Source organism: Diabrotica undecimpunctata, chromosome 3 (assembly GCF_040954645.1).
Source record: "Diabrotica undecimpunctata isolate CICGRU chromosome 3, icDiaUnde3, whole genome shotgun sequence".
Taxonomy (NCBI): domain Eukaryota; kingdom Metazoa; phylum Arthropoda; class Insecta; order Coleoptera; family Chrysomelidae; genus Diabrotica; species Diabrotica undecimpunctata.
In genome coordinates this window covers 48,220,027-48,245,299 of record NC_092805.1, presented here as the reverse complement: position 1 = coordinate 48,245,299, position 25,273 = coordinate 48,220,027, and the positions used below count along the sequence as shown (strand labels likewise).

Genomic DNA, 25,273 nt, shown 5'->3' with positions numbered 1-25,273 from the left:
ACTAGACAGTTCGGACTGGGAACAGCGAACCGAGTATATATAACATATTTATACAGCTGACGTTTCAGAACAGAGCAGGAACACTGCTTTACCTTTACGCAAAAGGTAACACACGTCAATACCGGCCGAATATAGAGACCCAAATATTTGAATCAACAAACACTACACGCACAAATATAGTAAATATTTTAAGCAATAAATAATTAAACATATCATTTTTTGTATATTTATTTATAATTTTAACATGCTGCATGTGAAGTAACTAGAAGAAAATATTATATAAGTGTTTTAGTTTTGTAACAAAAGTTGATTTAATATTCTAAATAGAATGCTATTCCAGATAGTAACCATTTATCTTTCTCATTCTTTTCACATGGTATTTGTAGAGATATAATTTTCATCTCCCTACTTGCTGATGAGTACAAAGGCACATCGATACTGTTTTCTTCCTGCAAAACTTGTCCCTAAAAATATTTTTATATTTTAATTAATTATTAATTTACTTACAACAATACGGCCGTCTAAATTCAAAACCGAGTAAGGGACATTTTTTCATAATCACTTTTTTTAGCTGTGTCCTATACTTGGAAAATTCTCTATCGAATGCGCTTATTCCGGTAGTCGTAGGAATCGTATTTTTAAAGATATACAATATCAAAACCTAGTAAGTACTCGACTGAAATGCATTTATAAAATATAAAACACCGTACAGCTCCATTGCAATTTAATAACCCAGTAAATACAAGGAGGTGCTAGGTTTTAAAGTAGCAAAATTCCCATACTTGGTTTTTCATTTTGTTATCGGATCTTACTAAGTATTTAAATTTGTAACTGCAAACGCATCCCACCCTAAATTAATTTTTCAACACACGTCTCGCCAAGTTAAAGGTCGGTACACATATACGAGCCAAACGGTATGCATACGGTATGCGAACGCTATATTCGTTAATGTGTACGGCAGAAAAAACAGCTTGCGTACTGTTTCGTCGTGACTCGTCGCGAACCAAATTGTTGCGGTTTATTCCACGACTTCAAAGGAAGCTCGTCTTTCAGTTTGGACGGCGCTTACTAGACGCAGCGAACATTTTTATTGTCTCATCAAATCGACATTGTGTGAATGACGTGTTCCTTCCTAGAGAGACGTGATAAAACAGTAAACTGATTATTGTACATATTTTTATCTTTGTTAAACAAGCAAAAACAGAAACATAAATCAGTACCCAAATTATAAATAAAATGAATCATTTCGAACATGTGTGTTCCTTGTTGGTTTGTCGCTTTCCATGGATCGAGATAAGTATGCGATCAGTACGATGTAGAATATTTTTCAAGGATCTGTACGCGTACTGTACGTATACCGTTTGGCTCGCATATGTGTACGGTACAAGACAAAAACTGTTTTGCTTTCTGCTTTGGTCAGTGTAATTTAGATAACGCGTGTGAGAAGTAGTATTACTCAGAGAAATTTAATACATCGTAAGTATATTTTTGTTTATCTATGTCTTTCAGGCTAAATTGTTATTTTAATTTTATTAAAATATACCAACTATTTTTAAGTTAAGTTTGTCGCAGGTTGGTTGAAATCGATTAGTAACATGTAATAAACAATTGATTTTCATTATTGTCACGGTGTTTGATTTGGCAAATAGGTAACTAGGGGAGATGGGGTAATGAGAGCCAGTACCCAATGGGAGCCACCTTATTATTACGGATTGGAATGCCTTAATATAATTGCTGAACGCACTCTACGGTTGATCTTGAGCTGTGATGGCTCATAGGTACTGCGATTATTTAAATCAGTTCGTATTAAACTGTTCACCGGAGTTAAGTGAAATTACGCAATGTTGTTCTAGTGATACGTGGTAACTATTGTCGCTGCTAGTACTGCTGGTTTTTCTCAGATCCATATTATTTTATCACCGTAGATTCTTAAGAGTATTAGTTCCATTGCATCAGATCTGATTTTCTGTTAAATTATGCTGTTTTTTATTTTATACATTTTAAATAAAAAATGCACCTTGGAAAAATGAGAGCCACTGTGGCCTCCATTACCCCAATGTGGTAAATACTATTGCTGTTAATGAATATTTCTTTCAGAAAGTCACTTATAAAAGCATAGATAGAAACAACGTGTTCGAATCTATTCAGTATAACAATGTCCCAATACCACCGTCGGACCCAATTAATGTTGGATGCTGTCAGGAGGTGCAAGAGTGGTTTAGATAAAGACGAAGAACCTGAGATATCTCCCCATATATCGTAAGTAATAATTATGTCTCGCTGATGATTTTATATGTTTTTATGAATATACAGAGTGGGTTTTATGTTTGGAGACACTCAATTATCTCAGAAAGGGCTTGCACGATTTTTATAAATTTTGGTGGGAAAAGGTTTTCTAATGAGGCCGATATTATAGTGCTAATTACATTGTCAGATTTTTCGTTTTTAGGAAGATCTAATGAACTTTCTTATTTCAAATGGAACACCCTGTATATCTTTTACGTTTTGAAGTCCTTAAAAAATACTGATTATTTTTCTTGTTATATTACCTATACCTAAATGCCATAATTTCGGAGATATTGCTACATTTATTTTACAAAAAAACTTTAAATAAATTATAAAAATCAATTCTTTGGGCCCGGGTAAATATTATTTTAGGTTGTTTGGATCATGGGTAACAAAAAACATTGTTTTTTAGTTGTTAATGCAGCCCGATGGCACGTCTCTTCATATGCACTTCATTAATAATTTAAAAAGCAATGTTTTAGAATAAGACGAACAACAAAATCTTATGACAAGCTTTTAGAAGAAGAGATAAGCTTGAATTTAGATACTTAGTAATTTCAAAAGTTATACTTTTTACTTGTGTTTTTGAACCTTGAGAATCGTCATTATTCGATTTTTTTTCAGTTTTAAATTGTTTATTACTCGAAAATGATTAACTTTAGAGAAAAATTACAAATCATTGTTCCCAATGATCCAAAAAACGTAAAATATTGTCCACCCAGGATGAAAAAATTGATTGTGTGGATAGTTTGGCCTTTTTATTATAGACTGTTTTGTTTATTTCAGAACATTGCCTACTAATGTTAATATATGCAGCACAAGCGCTGATACTTCCGATTTTATTGCTGCATATCCAGGCCCAATTTATGTAAATAATCCTAACTTTCGAAGCACTTCTACTAGCAAACAAAATAAAGAAAACAAGATCGTCAAACAAAAGTTAAAGCATCCCTTAATAGTTGATAGTTGCAAAGGAAGTTGCAAACGAAAATGTAGTTTATTTTCAATAGAAGAACGGCTTGCTCTATGGGAAAATTATTGGAGTATGGGGTATACTAGTAGACGTGTTTTTCTAAATAAATGTGTTCGTTTTACAAATGTTCAGCGGCGAAAAGTTAGAAATTATGGAAATTGGTATGCCAAAAATGAATCGCGAGCATATTTTCTTCCCAAAAATCAATCTGAAAATATTCAGGTTTGCCGTAAATTTTTCTTGGACACTTTAGGCTTTCGTAGTGATGGAGTAATTACAGAATTAAGTAAAGCTGTAAAGCGAAGCGCGATGTATGCATCGGTAAAAGAGAACAGAGGTGGTAAGAAACCAAAATTAGATAGATGTTCTATTGAGGAACATATTCTTAGTTTTAATCCCAATGTCAGCCACTACAGAAGGAAGCATGCTCCGCTTGCGCGATATTTACCAAGGACTTTGACATTTACTGCCATGTACAAGGATTTCAAAAGTAAACATACCACAACTAAATGCTCATCTGAAACATATAGAAAGACTATAAAAGAAATGAAAATTTCATTTTACGCTCCAAAGGGGGATAAATGCGTCGACTGCTTGTCATACGAAAATAAAGCAAAAAAAATTCAACCGCCACAAGTCTTATCAGAAAAGCTTATACATAAGCACGACGCACATAGATTGAAAGCAGACACTGCAATAGAAAAGTACCGCATGGACTCTGTGATCGCGAATTCGGAACAAATTAAGTATTTCTCGATGGATTTACAAAAAGTATTTTTATTGCCTGATATGCCAAACATCAAGGATTCTTTTTTTATTAGCAGGTTAGTAACTTTTAATTTAACTTTTAGGAAAAAACAGCAAAGAAAATCCAATTTGCGTTTTGTGGCACGAGGCACAAGCAGGCCGAACTGCCAGTGACATAGTTAATGCCATATGTGCAGTATTAAATCATGAAAGAGATTTACAACACCTCTACTTGTGGGCCGACAACTGTACGGCACAAAATAAAAATTGGACGCTGTACACTGCATTTACAACAATTGTGAATTCACCTTTATTCTCCACAAAGAGCATTACTATTAAATATCTTACAAAAGGACATACACATATGTCAGCAGATGGTTTACATGCACATATTGAAAAAAAAAAAAATAAACAAAATGATTTATATGATTTTACTGATTTTAAAGACATCGTTCATAAATCACGACCTAACGTAACAGTTTTAGAAATGAATAATTTTTATAAATGGGAGAAAAAAAGGAGACAGTCACGAAAAGATGATCTGCTAAAAAAATTTACATTAAATTCGGTGGTAGAGGTACACTTCGTCGAAGGAAGTAGAAATCTATTTTTTAAAAATTCTTTACTTGAGGACGAATATAAAGAATTAGATTTTCTACCAAAAAAGTTTAATATCAACGCTGAGCCAACGAGCACCGACCATCCACGGGGTATCAAGGACTCAAAAAAACAAACAATTATGACAAAACTTGTGCCCCTAATGCCAGAATCCAGAAAGCAGTTCTGAATCACTTTACCCATAAATAATAATTCAATTGATTTAGTCAATACTGGTGAATTGGTCGAAGATTACTAACTTTATTTACGACGTTTTAATTGTTACGGTTTATTTTGTTAGCCATTAGTAGCTGCAGCTGTTATTTAAAAAGAAGTTCATATTTTATTTGTTTTATATATTTTTTTATGTTGTAGAATCTAGATTTAAGTTGTAACTCAAAATGAAAGAATAAAGATTTTAATGTAATGTATGGAATTATGATTTTTCACACTTCGCCTTACTACCTTACGAGTAACCAAATAATATTACTGATTTACAAATGCATCACAATACAAAATCATAACCTAGTACGTGAACATACTAGGTTATCAATTTGTAAATAACTCCGAGTTATCATCATGTTTCAATTTTCCAATAAAGTATTGCTTGTAGAACTTGCTCCAAGCGAATATTTAGAGCAATTTATTCCTCAAGACAAAGAATACTTAATTGTTAACGAAATGTAACAGTCATATTCTAGAATATACTTCACCATCTTCTCCGGCTAAGTAAAAAGTGTTTTTTCGCTTTCCTCTAAACTTTTATCAAAAGCACATACTAGGTTTTGAATTTGGACGGCCGAATACTATAATACTGTAAAATGATATTTCATTTGCCGATGTCCTTAAGTAGCAGACGACGGAAGTACTAGATGCTAACATCGCCATGCATTAATTCAGTTTACAGATGGATCTACAATGTTAGCTTACAGGAAGAAAATACAAAGTGAAGGGAAAATACTACATTTCAAAACTACATTTAGAAAAATTATTTATTTTGGATTATTGTGTTGGTGTTTTGCGATACATTGCCTGTGCTGATCGCCCAAAAACCCCTTCGTCGAGTCGAAGATGGAATTTTAGGTAAACCTCACTCCCATTACTAGAGAAGAGTATTTAAATCAGAATGGTTACATTCGAGGGAAAAATTCTGTATAAGTATACGCAATGAAATTTTTACCCTAGCGAGCAAAGGCGTTAGCAATTTGAATAAATATACATTAGAGCATGAACTACACGTAAAATCAACCTGCAGGTGTGAGAGAACTGAGGAAGATATTAAAAAAAAAGATGAAACAAATGAAAAAAGAAGAAAATTTTACAAAATTGAACGTGGGATAGCGATACGAAAATCATACAAAGAGAAAATGTTTCAGAAACGTAAAATAATTACTGAGCTAATGAATTTAGGTTTAAAAAAAAAGCAGAACTGCAAAGAGAAAATATTTTAAAATTTTTAGAACTATTATATTTTTTTAACAAATAATACGTAACAGGTATTTTATTTCATAACACAAAAACAAAAACACTTTTTAAATGCGATAATCCTTAAAAATTTATTTAGAATAGTTTAGTTTAAGCTGGACTGTATCATGTATAACCAAGAATGGCCTAATTTAATTTGTATTAAATTTTCGTCCAAGGTTGACTTAAATGTCCACCACAGAACTCCACTGTCCAAAGTAAACTTTCCGTTTTCCATGCTTTTTATATGTATGTCCAGGATTCTATGCTAAAATCAGATCAATAGCAACGAATATACGATATATAGGTATGGTAATGGTAATGTCTATGTGTATTTGCTTTTGTCTTACCGTATTCGCTACCCCCTCCCCGTTCCAACGAGTCCTCTTACGCCACGACTGGACCAAAAACGGAGATATGACGTAATGCCCTTTTGGCAATGCGGCTATTTTTGTTTTTTTTTCTAAAAGTACTAGTTACCCCCTTATCTTCTCAACGAGCCATCATTAACCACGATCGGGCCAATAGAAACGAAGATATAACGTAATGACCATTTGGCATTGTTTTTGCAGTTGTTTTTTTTTGTTATCGTGTTCTTAGACCCCCCCCCCCCTTTTCAACGAGCCCTCACACGTCACGATATGACAAGCCGTCGCGCATCCACCACAAAACGAGACAAAAATGACCAGAATGGACCTTATCGTTTTCTTGTGGGATTTAACATGAGGAAATAGCCAGAAACCGTGCTGCCTTTTTACTGACTACTTACATATAATAATACAAAAGGGAGTGTCGACGTTGTAGATAAGTTGTACGCTAGTTACAACTACTCCCGGAATAGCAGAAGATGGTCCATGGTGATATTATACACATTATTAGATGTTGCAGGAATCAATACCTAGGTGATATATAAAGTAAACAACAAAGACCCAAGTATACATTAAGACATTAATTAATAGACATTAATTTGTTAAGAGATTTAGCAAACGCATTGGTTCATCCACATTTAAAAATGAAAGCAGCTTTTAGCAATCCTCCGAGGACGCTGAAGCTGATACTTATGGAAGTAACTTTAAGTAGTGCACCGGAAAATCAGGAAATGCCATTACCTGCTGGAAGGTGCGTCTACTGCGACTGGAGAAAGAATAGAAAAACTCGTTTTTTCTGCTACAAATGCAATGTATTTATTGGTTTAGAGCATATCACAAGTCAGAACTGTAGGAAACTAAAATAAAAGTATATATCGTTTTGTTTTTTGTAGCTTTTTGTTGCATTTATGTTTATTTACCATTTTTTTAACTATTTCTATTTTGTTACGTTTGCTTATTTTTATTTTATAAGGAAAAATGAATACACATGATATTTTTTTTTCAATAACTATTTAAATCATTCTTCTATTTAGTTTGATAAAGTTTAAATTATTTTTTTTAATAAAACGTAAATATATTATATTTATTTATTCTAAATTCCTACAAAATAAAAAAGAAAAATTCTCCATTTCTATTTTTTAGACCCACCTGGCCTATGACGCTGGGGCAGCTAAACTTGTAAGAAACCATAGCGCCACTACCCGAAAGTTAATATGTATGTAAAATCAACTAAATGATAATTAATTTACCTTTTTTACCCAGCCTAAATAGCAGTTAGGAATAGTTGTAACATTCTCTGTATTCGCTGTACATTGTCTTATGATACCATTTTCAAAAATACCTCCTTCAACCAGCAATTCAGATAGAATTAAACAATCTGGTTTAGGCTTCCAACTGGTATATAATTTAAGTTCATCCAACGGTACTTCATTGTTCCTACAAGTTTATAATATGTTTAGGTTTTTAGAGATACTGTAAAATTAACCATAGAATCACACCGGAAACTAGTTTTATAACATATTTCACATGCTGGCGTCATACACGACACACCCGGATATTGAAATTGTTCACTGCTGGAAATGACAAAAAAAAATCTTTTAGATGTTGTATATTACTTTATCTTCAAAGGTAACGTTAAAGTATAAAAACAATTTCTAGACTTAACTAATCTAATTTGTTATATGTATTGCATATGTCTTTTATTATGAAATATAAACAGTCCTCACATATTTCACGGCAATGTTCAGCACACATTTTTTTTGGTATGTGAACAAATATGACGTCCTTTTCGGTTAAGGCTTAAAGGATAATAGTGACACCTACATTATTCACGCTGCCTACTTTCAGAGGGTGATTCTTCGGAATATCCAAGATAATCTTTAATATTCGCTATTAATTTTCTTGATAATTGCTTATTTTTTTATCTTTTCATCATAATATATTTCTCCACAAATGAATGAGTCAAAAGTTTCAAGTATTGGCTTTAAAAATACTCACTGCTAACATTTTTTTGTATCAATAATAAATGCGTAACTTTAGCAATATCCATTATTCCTTAGAAAGTCCGTAATGGTCATATTTGAGTTTTTCTCGCCAGTCTTTTAGAATGACACAATTGATCTAATGTGTCAGTCAACGCTTTTTTTGAATTATAAAATAATACAATTGCTGGTTTACCAGGGTGTGTATTTACATCGTCGTGAAAATGCATAGTACCCAATAAAGGAACACATTTATTTTTTCTAGAACAGAAGGAGACAAGAGTTTCATCTTAAAAAAAAATGCAAAGGCTTAAGATGGTATTTCCTACCGGTTTTTAGGAGAAATTTTTCTCCTGACTTTACTATTACTAGTTTATTATTTTTTAGACTTTCTGAAAGATCTTTAAGACTCAACTATCTGTTTCTTAATTATATTAAACAAATTAGCTGCGAATTCAAAAAATCATTTCTCCTTTTTATCTAATCGTTCCAGAATAAGTTTCTATTTCTTTCAAATTTGTGTTAAAATTTTCAGCTTTTCAAGTGAGTAAAAATATTTTGTATAAGACACAGTTAAGACACACATGTAACAGTTTAAAGCTTATTGCTTGTAGTTACACAACAGTTTTTGGATATAAAAATGAATCTTTTTATTTTTTTTTGGAATTTATTAAAACTAAAAGTCCGATATAAATACCTAGCTATTGAAATGTCCTCAACCCTCTTAAATTTTATTTAGTTCCCTGGAGTATAGGCACTAAGCAGTCTATTATTATTTTGGTCTGTGTTAATAGTATTCTGATTTTTCTGTCTTTTTTTTGTTGTATCAAATTCAACTCAAAGGTAGGTATGCATAGAAACGATGTGTTTTATTTTTGTCTTTTTTAACAAAATATTTTCTAAAAGTAATTTTGTTTTTGGAATATTTTTTCCAGAATTAATTTTTATTAGGCTTACGTAGATACTTTGACATATTATGTTCAAGTGTATCCGTGTCATTTCCTAATACGAGTTGATTTTAATATTTTATTCATAATAAGCACAAATATTTTTTTCCACTTACCCCTCGCCATGTTTAATGTTATAAAATAGCATAACCTTACTTCATGTTTAAAAGATAAGTTCTATCAATTAGTCCTACATTATTAAATCTTATAGTACCAGATCCAACTGCAAGAGAGCTACGTTTATAAATCAAACTCAAATTACATACATTTAAAATTAAGAAAATACATTGACAATAGGTTGCCCAAAAATTGTATATCAATTTTTTTAAATCCCAAATTTAAAATAAAGATAATTTTTTTCTTAAGGCTGTTTTATCGGTGCACCAAAACCAAGGGACAGTGATTTCTCTGTTATTTACCAACAAAATGTCTCGAAATTTGGACACGTTATTCGAAATTATGTTGCCTTTAAACTGATGGTTTTACTTTTTTTATATTTTTTTGAAACTTCTGTTGAAAAATTGGATTATACTGTTTAACGTTTTATTATAACCAAACTTTTTACGCCCATCACTTCGAAGAGTTTTTTTTTTCTGTAATTGTTAATTTTTTTTTCACCTTTCTGTGTCCAATAATAATCGAGAAAAGCGTGTTTCAACTTTGAAGAAAATTGCTAAAAAATACTGAAATCTAATAGTGAAACTTGTTACTCATCATTGGCGCTTAGTTTCATCGTTATCGCCTTCGTGACGTCAAATCTCATGAACGTACGGTCAGTTAATTCACTTGAATCAGAATCCATTTTCAGTTATTTATTTTTATATTTTCTTCATCAACTTGCTTACTGTTTACAGTTACAGTATTCTTAGTTATTTTGAAAACATTGAAATTCTTTAGTTTACGGGTATGTTTAACTAATATATTATTAGTTTAATGGTATAAGTTACAAGTTCTTTAGTTTACGCGTATTTTTAAGTACTACATTAGTTTAGTGGTATAAGTTTTAAGTAACAATATAAGAAATGAGTCCCAGTAAACGTCCTACGCTAACAAAAAGGAGAGGAATTGCACTACAGTAAGTAGAACTAGCAATAGCTCAGAAAAAATATTGCTACTTTATTGTTTGGACACCTATGGGTTTCATTGTTTATAAGGTACATATTTTTATTAGTTTATAAACGTATTAGAAACTTTTTTTTCATGTCAGAATTTTTAGATTATTCAAAAAATATTTTTGTGATTACTATTATTATTATTTATGTATCATTATTTATCGTATACTTAATACTGATACCTACACATACTAAACTACACAAACTAATTTAAATATTTTCCAATTACAGATAGAAGTCAAGCCGGAATTTTGGTAGCAAATATTGCCAAAATTGAAAAAAAATTATATTGAAAATATGTTGCCACATATTTTAATTAGATAAATAATAAAAGTATTTTCAGATTACTTTCTTCTTTAGAATAAAACACAAAACAGGGTGTTTTAAAATAAGACAGAAAATTATACTACTATCCACGATTTGTGTTTTATTCATCCATTGGATACTTTTCTTATGTAACTGCAACCTATAAATTTATTAAAATAATGTATATTCCATTCAGAGAACTTTTTCCTCACAGTGCGTCGCCTGGAAATACTTGGCAGATACCTAAATACATTTACTATTATGATGGTTTGGCAGGTACCAATTTTTTATAGATAAATAATAATATTTTTTGTTTAATTTTTAGGCTAATATCAGTTTTTTTTAACAAATAAATAACTTCTTGAGATCATTTTCAAGCTATAACTGCAAAATCATTTATTTGTTTGTGACAACAAATTGTAATTTTTTTGATTATAATATTTTTATATTATTTTAAATTTATTATAAATTAACACCATGATGTTTTTTGCAGTCACGTTTCACAAATTTTTACTTAATACTATATTTAGCTAAGACATAAAAATTAAAAATGTGCTAATTCTTTTTAAAACATTATCTCCGATAATTAATCTAAAAAGGTATTCCCGACAAAACTAATTTGAAGGGAGAATAATGCATTTGTTGTCATTAAACTACCCGTCCGCCGGCGCCACTGAGTAAAGATCGAAACAACCTGTCTGGCGTAAGCAGTGTAGAAAAGTAAGTGATACACCCATTTCAAATCGCAGTGTGCTTTAACTGCTAAACCAGCCTTAATATGATGGTATAAGGTTGTTTGTGAAAAAAGGGTTGAAAATTAGGGTTGCTAACTGTTAAAAACACGGGGTACCAAAGATAAAGTAAAATAGAGTTAGCGCGCAATGGCGGTAGTTTGACAAGTGATAGTATGTATACAACTACACTATCTATCGACGCATGCTTTAAAAATATCACTCATACAATTGACATAGCGTTACGCTCTAGCTCTCTTTTACTTTATCTTTGATACCTCGCGTTTTAACAGCTAACAACCCTAATTTGCAACCCTTTTTTCTCAGGCAACCTTTTTCATCATTTTAAAATAAAAAAATAGCTTTAATTTGATATAGAAAACCATACATAGATTAACAGCGTATTTTATGTAAAAAATAAATGAACGAACTGAAATGTTTGTTCAAAATTAATTACTATTAACTAAATTAAAAATATTTGTGGCACTTTTTGATTGGCAACATGTTATCAATGTATTATTCTAATTTTAAATGTACTTATGTAAAAATTAGTTTGGTTAACTACAGCTTAATAGTGGGATCTTAGACTATTATTACAAAGGTGTCTATTGATGTAAGTAAGAAACTCATTGAATATAGAATTACCAGCTCCTCTTCTTCTAATATTTTTGCACATCTTTTTCTTAAAGAAGAAGTCCTAGAGTCCCAAACTTTTGTCTATGGGTTATGTCTATGGATAAGTAAGAATCCCATGGAATTTGTTAATATATATTTTTTCTTCTCATCTTGCGCGTTATATTTTTTTATCGTAAAAGCTGGAGAGTGCTCTATTATGGCACATAGGTTGTCATAGGTTCAGGAATTTAGTGAGATCCTTTGAAATTCACTTGTATTGTTTTATTTATATACCGTGCTTTTTAAAATATCTAAGTAATTAAAGTATTCCTCTAATTTTGTACAGCACTGTATTTAAGCTGGTAAATTAACAATACAATTGGGAAATCAATAGAAAATAACATAAGGTCAACAAAAAGATAAAGCCACGTTCAAAGCAAACCGTAAAAAAAATAATACTCAGTATAGCTATTGCAAACAAAAATAAATTAAAACGTTTATGTGGCCAGCCAGCTCACATAAAGCAGATACGTATAAAAGCACACGTTTAACCCTGCTGTCCTGTTAGGGTCTATTTGACCCAAAAAAAATTCTTAATTTGCAAATTATTACGCGGCGTAACGTTTTGGTCTTTCGTGACCATATTACCTAATATGAGGTCTTTCAATAATTGCATACGAGATAAAAAATCAACTTCCTGATTTTTTTGATAAAAATTAAATTGTTGCCTATAGTACGTTCGGATCAATATGACCCACGTCATATATCATATAATTTTTTAACCCTGATGAAAATATGGCATAAAAATTTGAGCTTTATGTGACAGTAAAAGTTTATATACTCTAAAATTGCAGATCTATACAGGAAAGGAAGCAGGTGCCATGCCGGAACGGAATCGGGGAATGCGTGTGGTGTGCGACTTGTGTAGTGATTTGAAAGGCCACAATAATACTTGTGGTAACTTTTTTACATCATACAATTTAGGACAAATTCTTCTAAAAAGAAAAAATACAATGCTGGGGACTATAAGAAAAAATAAGCCAAAGCTTCCAGTAAAAATTGCGAATAAAGAAGTTCATATTTCGTCTTTTTACTTCACGCAAGATACAACTGTTGTTAACTATATTCCAAAAAAGAATAAAAATGTTATTTTTATGAGTACTTTGCATCATGATAAGGCTATTAGTGATAAAAATGACAAAAAGCCGCAAATTATTTTAGATTACAACTCCAGTAAGTGGGCAGTGGATACTCCAGATCAGTTTGTTGGTACATGTACATCAAAGAGGAAGACAAATCGCTGGCCTGTGGTTGTTTTTTATAATATGCTGGACATTTCTGCCTACACTTCTTTATGAACATCAATAAATCTCCAATGGAATACCAACAAACTTACAAAACAGAGAATTTTTCTTGAGGAATTGGGAAAACACTGGTGAAACCACTTATCCTTTCCAGAAAAAAATTACAATGAACTAAAGACTTACAAGAACTGGTAAAAAGAACACGAACAGAAGCGAGTAGGTAAGATGAAAATTCTAGTGAACCATCTTTGGACAATCCAACTCCGTCTGCTAAACGAACACGCTGTAAATTTTGCTCTAAAGACGATCTTCTTCTTAAAGTGCCTATCCGTTCCGGATGTTGGTGATCATCACGGCTATATTTATTTTATTTATTGCAGCGCGGAACAGTTCAGTGGTAGTCGTGTTATACCACTTTCGTAAATTTTGAAGCCAGGAAATGCGTCTTCTTGGAGACAAAATACAGCCCTGTCGTACTCCACGTTCTATTGCAATTTTATCAGTTAACTGGTCTTCTATTTTGATTTTGGCCGTTTGATTGTAGTAAATGTTTCTGATAATTCTAAGATCTTTGTTGTCAATTCCAATTTCTTGCATTAGAGTCATTAATTTGTCATGATTTACTCTGTCAAATGCCTTCTGGTAATCTATAAAGCATACGTATATGTCACAATTCACATCCCTGCATCTCTGAAATAGCACCTGTACAGCAAAAAGGGCCTCCCGTGTTCCCAGAGCAATTGTATATATTCTTTTGTGAATGACCTTTAGAAATGTTTTAAGTAAATGGCTCATAAGGCTTATAATTCTATAGTCTTCGCACTTTCTCGCATTGGGTTTTTTTGGAAGATTTATAAAAGTTGACAATAACCATTGACACTAACCACTCTTGGGGAACCACGCCCGTATCATATATACTGTTAAATATATTTGTCAACCATTTTATGCCATCATAGTCCATAAGTTTTAAAAATTCTGAGTGAAAATTATCAGGGCCTACTGCTTTACCATCTTTGGTGCTTTTGATGGCATATTTTACTTCTTCGACTGTAAATGGTGGTCCAGATTCGCAATTGGTGTTTGTTGTAATACCAGTGTTACTTCGTATATCTTCAAAAGTTTTTTCTACGTATTTAATCCAAATATCTCTTTTATGCTCTATTTCCAGTACTATGTTTCCCTGATTATATGTCAGGAATCCAGTGTTCTTGTGTTTATATAAGCCTGCCGCTTCTTTAATCTTTTTATGGAGGTTAAATGAATCATGTTTTTGTTGTAATGACTCTATCTCTATTAGAGATGTGTAGTTCACCATCGAAATAGTTCAAATGAACGATTCTTTCAACTGAACTAATTGAACTAGTTCATTAATTTTCATAGAACTAGTTCACTGCGAACGATTTGCATTATAAATTGTGTCTTAACTTTATATATATATTTATTATTTTGAGAATGGGTTGTACTGACTAGTTTAAAAAAAGAAGTGTCGATTAGCCTCAGATAACAGATCATAATTCTTATGAACGTGACAATAACATAAACAGTCAACAGTCTTATCTTAATATCATAATGGTTTGGATCTTATGCCCATGCATTGGCTTGAACATTGACATGCTGTGTTGTTTCTCGTATTGTAATTTTGAAATAACAATTTTAAGTTGTGGTTAAAATGATTGATGCATCTACATAAAATATAATTTTTGAATGAATATGTGATATTTAATGTTCCTAGAAAATTCACTGATTTTTTTTGTAAGGTTCTTTTAGAAATAACCCAATATAGATACCTATGAGTTTAAATATACGTAAATATAAAAATAAATCATACGTGAACCATATTTATATTTAAAACGGTTAATAAAAAACAAATCTTAATAATTTTTTGCAAATAAAAAAAATGTTATTTGCAAAACATTTGAGAAATAAATTTAAAACATTTAAACCTAAACATACGATCGAAACAAATGGTTCCGAACCCGAACTACTTGTACGGTAGGGAAAGAGTGAAAGACTGACTGAAAACCGAAGAAAACGCGCGGCCGGCTCCGAGCTTGTGTGATAATAAGACGAGACATCTGGCAACCAGTTATGTTAGTGTTGGATTTCGATTTCGGTCCTACAAATAGTTCTTTCGCGAACTAGTTCACTGAACTAGTTCATTTTTGTGAAATAGTTCTCTTGAACTAGTTCGTCTAAAAGAACTAATAAGCACACCTCTAATCTCTATACACTTCGAGCTAAACTAATTTTCTTTTGCTATTTTAATAGCCCTTTTTATTTCGTTATTTATGTTGTTGTAGTAATTCTTATTATTTTTAGCGTTTCTTCTGTCTTCCATCATACATATGTGGTATTTGTGTTATTTGTTTCTGTACGGGCCCATGGTTTTTCTGTACGAGCCCACGTTTTTTCTTTTAGGCGTTTTTGTACCTTTTCCTTTACTGTTTTATTTTTCAGTTGGTTAATATCGTACTTCATAATTTTTGGTCTTTGAACTTTCTTTAAACTAAGTTTCATTTTGGCGATAAGTGGATTGTGGTCCGAATTTATGTCGTATCCCGGGTACGCTTTAACAGATGTTATAGAGTCTCTAAATCGTTTGTTAATAAGAATATAGTCTATTTAATTTCGTACTGTGTGACCTGGAGTATCCTGGGGAGATTTCCACGTAAATAGTCGTCTTGGAGGAAGATCATAAAAGGTGTTTGTCACTACGAGCTGTTCTTCAGTTGCAAATTCAATCAAACGGTCTCCGCGTTCATTACCTTCCCCTAGACCAAAGGATCCCACTAAATTTACACTTTGTCCTTTGCCAACTTTGGCATTAGAGTCTCCCATTATTAGTATTATTTCGTTTTTCCGAATCCTTTTGACAATATTAGTAAGGTCATTGTAAAATTCTTCTATGATTTGTTCTGGGGCGTCCGCTGTAGGAGCGTATACTTGAATAATGTTTGTTTTTATGGGAATTGTGTTTAGCTGAACTAAGAGCATCCTCCTAAAGACGATAACAAGACGAATATTTTATGTTGTATATGTCACAAACATATTTGTAAACCCCATTCTTTTTATTACTGTCCCAGTTGTATACTAAATTAAATTTTGTAGGTATTTGTTCTTAGGCTTTTCGGGGTAGAAAAAAATGCCTTTTATGTTTGTTAATAAGGTTTAATTTACACTAGCAACAGAATTTTTGTTTAACTAACTATAATGCTTTGTTAATAATGTTTTGTTTAGCACCATTAGCTTATTTTATTTCGATTAAGGACCGTAAAATATAGTTGGGTCATATTGACCCGAACAGTACATTTGCATAGTTGACTTGAACGTTACAGCAGGGTTAAACCAACAAATTAATGATTTATACAGGAGATCAAAAAGATACATAATATTTTTATCGTGTTAAGTCCAGTGTCCACAACAAATGGGAGTGACGACTAAATTAATAAATAGTATTGAAAAAATTAAGTAAAATTGAATTGTATCGTTAAACTAAGATAGTATAACAAATTAAATATTACTTTTATTTTATACCTTATAGGTTAAAACAACAATAATTAGAAGGTGAAATCCCAACAATGAGGTTTCAACAAATTTTGCTTACTTTGAAAAATCCTGTTTATATGAGGCAATAAAAGCTTCTGGATGAAATAACCCTGCTAGATTTATGGGTTTATCCAATAGTCGGTTAATATTTTCGTCTTTCCATTTTGACAAGGCAATTATCTTAGTCATACATATTCTCAAGTACTGTGTAGGTTCTTTGGGGCCGTTCCACAAGTCCAACCAAGGTTTTGGTGTCTGTGACATAAAAGAACAACGTGTTATAATTCAAATATGCATGTTATTTTGTTATAGCTAATTTGTTAAATTTATTTATTTGTTTGTTTCTATAATAAAAGCCCAAATATCTATTAAGTAGTTCAAAAAATTCAAAAAAATAGAAAGGTGTTTTTAATCTTTGGAAAATTACTTAACAATAAAAAAAGCAAGGCACAATTCAGTTAAAGTGTGTATTTCGTTCCAAAAAATTAAACAGTTAAAAAATACATAACGAAAATATTTCATTAAACGGTTAATACTTTGTATAATATATCTGAAGTTCTTTAACCTTCCGATGGGCGCGGCTGTTCAAATTGATCCAACGTAAATGTTTTATGCCAGTATATTTGTCTCGTAGGCAGTCGGGAATTGCCATCACAAGTAGCTTGCTATCTCTCATTATTTTACAGAACGTGACCAGCCATTAGTAAATATTCTTTACTAGAACGAAAATATTTGAATATTGTTCATTTTGATATACTGCGACCATTTGTGTAACAAAATTAATTTGGTTTCGACAATTAGAAATCTTCGGATTTCGTTTCGTGATTTATCATTAGATGTCACTATTGCGTCCATATCGAAGCCATTTTAGTGTTGCTGCTACTATGACAGGAAAGACTGATTTTACGTTCAGAGGGGTTGTGAATAACCGCTCCGAAGATTCCTTTTAGGATAAAATACGTATAAGCGGATACACAAACGCACTGTACATGAAATCAAATCTTAACTGTCTTTCCTTTAATTAATTTTGTTAATTTGTAACATTTATTAGTTTGGTAAGTACTATTTCTTTTACTACTAATACATTTCCTTTTTTTATTCAAAATTACATAATTATACTTATATTTACACTTACTTCATAAACATTAAACTTATTTACTGCGCCTGGTTGGAGATTTTTTTGTAAGTTAACAAAAGTATATCTGTTTTAGATCGGAGATACGCTTATCATGGTAAGTTGTAGTAAAAAATATAACTTGAAGGATCCTAAAGATGTTGAAGAACTAGAAAGATTGATGTTTGACGACGACGCAGGTAAGTCACAGGAAGATTTTAATGATGAAGAGAATACAGATGCAGAATATGAAGTCAAACCTCGTGACGGTGATTCAGATACTGAGTAAGAAGCTAGTGAAAATGATAATTATTATGGATCTAACGCAGATTAAAACAACTTTTTTTGAAAAAAGAAAAGTAAAGGAAAAAAGCTTTTAGAAAAAAAAACAAAATGGAATAAAAATCTAACATCACAAAGAGTTCGTTCAAAACAACATAATCTTATTCGCAAGTTACCAGGTGTAATAGGTACTGCAAGAATGGTAAAAATTCCTTTGAAATGCTGGAGTTGCATTAGGGTTGACGAAATATTGCGTATAATTGTACAACAGGCTAACCAATATAATAAAAGTGTTAAATCGCTATTCAAACACGATAGAAATGTCAAACATTATTGAAGTGGAAGTATTTATAGGTCTTTTATGCTGTGCTGGTGTTCACAGAACTAACAGACAGAGTGTGATAGACCTGTGGGTATCTCACGGGGATAGTATTGAAAAATTCCGACTGGTCATAAACTTTAAAAGATTTAAGTTCATTATGAATTGTATGCGATTTGAGGATGGCACTACCAGAAATGAAAGAAAAATAAACCGACAAAATTGCAGCAATTCGTGACAATGCTAGTGAACAATTCACAAAAATCCTATAGTTTGGGAATCAACGTTACGATTGATGAGAAATTGGAATGCTTTCATGGACGATGCGGTTTTTTGTAATGCATACCGAATAAACCTAATAAATATGGTGTAAAAATCTACGCAGTGAATTCCCAAGTTTTCTGTCTATATAATTTAGAAATATATGCAGGTGTACAACCTGAAGGCCTATTTTGATTGAGCAACTCACGATGTATTTTTAATTCCTTTCAAACGAGATATAATTTGCCATAAGGTCCCATCTAAAATTATCGGTCACAGTAGCTCTATAACAATAAGTATCACTATAACGTAACCTGATAGGACTAGTTGAGAAGCCTACGTCCATTTATTTCCTTCCTTTGTTGGTGTTATTTGTTTGGTTTTATTTAAATTTTACTATTATACGTATAGCCGTTTTTAACGTGATAAAGTGATACGAGGGGGAAGGGGACTTTTGGCTGTTACTGTATGCATCGCAGTAAACATCCCTTGTTTGATAAATAACAAAAATTCGTTAGTAAATATACTTACCTCATAATTAAGTAACGAATAACCAACACCTAACGTTTTTTCATCAGCTGTCAAAATTCCCTTACAAATCTTATTTAGTAATGTAAAATATTTGTGAATCGTCTGAAGCAACGTTATTGCATTCTCGAACTCTTCATTGAGGAATGTTTCTACGATAGAATTTGTTACTGGTTTAGTTTCAGTTGTCATTCTGATAAAATTTTGACCTTGATTTAACTTTTTCCAAAGTGAAAGGAAAGGTAGTAAACCTTTCTGGAATGTTTCCTGGTGAAATTTTGTAGAAACACTTTTTCGTAAATAGAAATCTGCAAATTAAAGAAGACACAGTAGTTATAAGGGAGAAACGTTTTTATTCTCACTGTTAAATTTTTAGAACGAGTTGCAAATTGTTTAAAAATATGAAACTCGTTCTAAAAAACGCAATACGTACGAAATACGTGGTACATGATGCTTTGGCGTCTAGGGCGGAAGCCATTTCCAAAATTCAGATTTAAAATAATTTTTTTTTATTTGTTTTGGAAAATAATTCTACTGACCTATTTTATTTATCTCACAAATGTTGAGTATTTAAATTTGGAATAAACAGTTTAAAGTAGAGAAGTGCAACGTCTTTGTTTGAGAATAGTTTATCCGATTACATTAGATTAATTTTAACTTAAGAATTACCGTCAGATAATTAATAATAACAGGTGATTTTTTTTAGCACCCACGATCATTTTTGGTATTTGGTATTTCTTTGATCGTGAAGCCGCTTTAGGATATTTTGCGCGTCAAATAAACAGAACTTTTTCCGTTTACGTTTGGTTTATACCGAGTTGGGTGAACGATTTTTAAAGATGATGAGATCACTATCGGGGAGCCGCTGTCAAGGGAAGTTGGTTTCGTTGTTTAGTCCAAATTTTCATCAAATTCTTAATGTTTTTTTCGTTATTCGTTTTTTTGTTATAGGAAATTAGTTAGTGAGCAGGTAAAAGAGAAGTTGGATTTTAAACTTGGAAAGGTAAAGACCACTGGTGTGTAATCTTCAAAAACAACAACAACAACCGGCATATTGTAGAGAGGTGATTTTTATACTCAAATGTAATGTGTCAGATTTGTCTGAGATAATCACCGATTTTGTTCGTGCTATGTTTTACGTGAGGAATTTGTAAGATGGCGTTTCGAACAGTTTAAAACATGTCCACATGGTTTTAAGCAGGAGCTTCAGTTTTTGAAAAGCCAAGCTTTGACGATTGCATAATCCAGTGCCTAGCTTCCATCGTCTATTTGTTGTCCCTGGTCATTTCATACCTTTTTGCAGCTTGTGAGACGCAATTGTGTTGTTTTGCATTGTTTTTAAAAACTAGTTCCATCCCCAAAACTTTTAAAGGAAATACAATAGCCAGTGATATCGGGTACTTTTTTGTTACAATTTTTTTAAAGTAAAAACAGATATGTTTCATTAATAATCGCTTTCATGACAAGTTGAAAAATTGTAATAAATAAAATTATAAATTTTAGGGATTGGCTAACTGTCATATTAATAATTATTCTTATAAAGTTTTAATATTTAATCTTGACATGCCTGTTAGTATTATTTTCTTCGTACATTTGGTACATACCTAACCATAAATTTTGAAATTGTTTTGTTTTGTTTTTAAAACGGTTAACCTTAGTAAGTAGGTTTCATTTAAAAAGATATTTTGATTTATAATAAGTACTTAAATAGATACAACTAGTTGTTGGAACCGCTACTAAATGTCGCCCAAATAGTGTCCCCAACGTCTAGAGTTGTAAACCGATAGTACCATTGTAAGTCGTTTTTTTTGTATTTTGTTATTATCATTTGTATTTGTAGCTGTTTTTCTATAACTGCAACTGTGTAACAGCAATTTCTGTCTCCAGTTTTCAACCCCCTTTAAGTAGTACCCTATGTGGTAGGCAATATAACCGCTACAAAGTTAACGACAGGAACACCTATAGGAAGAAGAAGCAGAAGCCGACCGCGAATTAGGTGGTAAGATGTAGTTTACGACCAACTTGAGGGATAATAGAGATCAGAGGATGGCGCATACGTTGCCAAAAATCGAACAGAATAGCGACAGAAAAGATAATGATAATGATGTACGGAACTGGATGCTGGGAAGTTAAAACAAAAGAGAAACAACAGATGCATGTGGCGAAAATGAGAATGCTTATATGGATAAGTGAAATGGTAAAAAAGATAAAATTAAGGATAAGTATAGTAGTCCAAGTCTAGAGGTGGTACCAATTGATACCAAAATGAGAGAGCATAGGTTTTGATAGTTTGGTCATTCTCACCGTCGATAGATTATACTCCCAATATGAAGAATTGATGATCTGCGGGTTCCGAAGACAAGTAGAACAGGAAAAACAAAGAAGACCTGGAGAGAGACGCTTAGGCACGAAATTTTGCCAGGAAATGTAATTAGGTAAGCCGATCCCGCATAGCGATAATAGCAAAGATAATGATAATGAGTCTAGACTTCGGCAAATATGCAAATAAAAATGTAGAAAATATCTGCATAAATATGCACGTGTTTACCCGAAAATATGCAAATATTTTACAAAATATGCATACAAATAAATAAAAAAATCGTAAAATAGTAACAATTTTATTTAAAAAAAAAGTGTACATAACTAAATATTTCCTACTATTCATTAAGATTTACATTTATTTTAAGTAACTACATCATTTTTAAGTATGAATAAACTTATTTAGAATTATGGTAACAATAAATGACCAAGTGGTGTTCAAAATTTTCTAACAAAAACTTGTGGCTTCTGTCTGAGTACATATATTTATATATGGAAAAAATTCGTTTAACATCAACTGATGTAACGGGAGCATTTTTCAAACTAACCAAAACATTTGGTTCTAAATTAATTGTTTCCGAAATATTTCCAGCTAGAACACTGACTACTTCAGAAAGAATATGGTAACCTTTATTTTTTTCCATAGTAGCTTCAAATTTTTTTAAAATATCTTTTCCAATATAACCTCTAACGTTCTGACAACATGACGCAAATTCTTTTATTAATGCTGTACTTTCGAACAATGACAGTTTTGGTGATTCTAACTGAGTAATTGTTTTTTGAACAAAACTAAAATTTGATTTTATAAATGAAAGTTCTTGTTGAAGCAAGTTACTCTGAAAAGTTTGTTTAGAATCCAAAAGAGATTGGGAACTTTCATCTGTTAACGTATCAATTATGTTCTTTATTTTAACAAAATGATCTGCATAAAAATTAGCTGCTTCTAACCATGTTCCCCATCGCGTTAAAATAGGTTGTGGTGGAAGAGGAATGTTAGGTAGCATTTCTTTATAAAGTTCAATTCTTATAGGAGATTTAAGAAATACTTTTTTGACACTGGATATCATGGTATTTACAAGAGGAAACTTTTTTCGTATTTCCTCTGCAACTCTGTTTAATCCATGCGCTACACAAGTAACATGTATTAAATCTGAAAAAAATATTTTTAAATTTTGTCCTGCTTTCACCATATAAGGAGCAGCATCCGATAAAATAAGCAGTAATTTATTAGAAGAAATAGTTGTCGGAAGAAAAAAAGTTGCTAATGTTTCTTGTATAAAACGCGAAATTGTTAAAGCATTTGTTTTCTCAAGTTGCTGGCATGAAATAAGATGAGATTTTGGTAAGGTATCTTCTTTAAGAACACCAATCAATAAATGAGCAATATACTTTCCTGAGGAATCAGTGGTTTCGTCTACAGATATGTAAAAATAATTATCTGCAATTTTTTCGTTAATATTAATTAACACCGACGAGTATAGCCCATTCACATTATTTCTTCTTAGAGACCAATCACTTGGAACATTAAGTTTGCAATATTTTTTTAGAAACGAACTAAAATTTACATTTGCTAATTTTGAAAGCGGTATGTTTGCCAGACACTAATGCGCGACACAAGTCTTCATTAAAAGTTTCTTGCTCATCTAATTTTTTTGAAGTAGATTGGAAACATTTAGCCATTGAAGTTTGATGTTTTCCTCCTATTTTTCCTTTTTTTGCAATGTGTGAAGCAGTTCTCACATGTTGGTCTATCTGAAATTTCTTCTCACATGCTATCTATAAATAAAAATAAAAACCTTTATTTTAACCCAACCTTTAAAATATAAAAATATACAAGGTGTTTTTGGTTAATCAAATAACTGGTTTGGAAAAAAAACACTCGCTAAGTGTTTTAAATGCAGTATTAATCCACAAATTAGTTCATGTTACTAACCATTAGTACATCATATAACTTATTTTAAAATTCAACAAAAGTTTTTTTTTTTGTTAATTCAATTACAATAAAAATAATTGTGTTTTAGAATAGCTGACTTCATAAAAAAAAGTAAAGGTGAAAAATTTTTCTAAATACACACCATTGTATTGTACCATGGACAATTTTTTCTCACTAAAGGAAGCTATTTTTATTTAAAAACAACCTACGAGTACTAAATTTCAAGTAAATACGTTTATTGGTTTTAAAGTTATTGTTGTTATTAACTAAAAGAATTTAATTTTTTTTAATTTTAACACCCTGTATCTCGAAAAGTAAATAAGTTTGACCCCTCATTAACTATATCGTTTTGTTCAATTTTTCGAGAAGTATCTACAGTCAAACGTTGTAAGTGTCATTTGGAAACACCCTGTATGTATGAAATATTAGATATTTAATAGAAAATATTAGATACTTACAATTTTGCCACAGACTGAACAGTAGATTTTTTCCATATCCATAGACAGCTCTTTATAAGGTTTAATCCAAGTTGAAGCACTGGTTGTTTTAGGCATTATAAAATCACAATCTTCCTTTTTGTTACGCACAACGAGTGTTTACGCTTTGAATATCAAAACAAAAATGATTTACAAATCTGAGCATCAAATTAGAAATGTTTAGGTACCTAATTCAATAAACTGGGAGATTTTGGAAAATCCCTAAATTAGGAACAAAACTATTAGCCGTTTACCTGCTGTTAAGATACAATAAATTGTAGATAGATTTGGGGATTAGATCATAAAATGCAAATGAGCGAACCCTTAGCGATTATCCAATAACTGAATGCCTCAGTGACCGAGACTTTCTAAGAATGTTGAGGGCTACTTAAATTGATCTTCTTTGAAATTGTAAATGTTTTGTACCTGTAGAGATTACGTACTTGAAATAAATTGGTATGTTTAAAAATTTTCAAATACAGTATAAAAATCTGAACTTTTATGCACTTTATGCAAACTTTTATACAAATATGCCAAAATATGAAATATTTGCATAAAATATGCACAATATGCAAAATATGCAATATGCATATATGCCGAAGTCTAATAATGACTCTAAATTAAATTTTTGATCTTATTTTTCTTTGTTTGTTATAAAATGTCTTCTCTGCCAATGTATACATCTAAATCCTCTATACCTATGAAATTTACTTAAATAAAATATAATTTTTTTACCTCCTTATTAAATTTACAAATATTTCACTGTAAATATTAGATAGCAATGGTAACAAAACACATATCTGTTACACTCTCTGTATTTTTATTTCTTAGGATATTTTTTTCTTCATTTTTAACTTTCTGTTTTTAACTCCAATTTAGTTTCAAAATTATTCGTATATTTTTATTATCTATATGATAGATTATTTTTAACAACGTTTTTTTAGGTTATTAGGTTAATTTATACAGTGATTGGCCAGTTAAGAAGGTGGATGCAGTTAATTTATTTTTTTTAAATAAAATTTCACTTACAGATAACTTAATATTATTTTTTGGTTTCTTCGGA

The 25,273-nt window shown here is 31.3% G+C and overlaps 1 protein-coding gene across 2 annotated transcripts in view; it reads right to left on the bottom strand.

Moving 5' to 3' along the window:
- Positions 1–253: 253 nt before the first annotated feature.
- The window catches only part of LOC140436773 (cytoplasmic dynein 2 heavy chain 1-like), a 157,912-nt gene continuing 132,892 nt past the window's right edge, over positions 254–25,273 (bottom strand). For both annotated transcript variants that reach the window (XM_072525859.1, XM_072525858.1), the window contains exons 28-31: positions 19,486–19,790; positions 17,037–17,233; positions 7,686–7,872; positions 254–464 (exon numbers count right to left, since the gene is read on the bottom strand). In XM_072525859.1, coding sequence (XP_072381960.1) covers positions 312–464; positions 7,686–7,872; positions 17,037–17,233; positions 19,486–19,790 — 842 coding nt within the window. In that variant the 3' untranslated portion in view covers positions 254–311. The remainder of the gene's footprint in view (positions 465–7,685; positions 7,873–17,036; positions 17,234–19,485; positions 19,791–25,273) is intronic.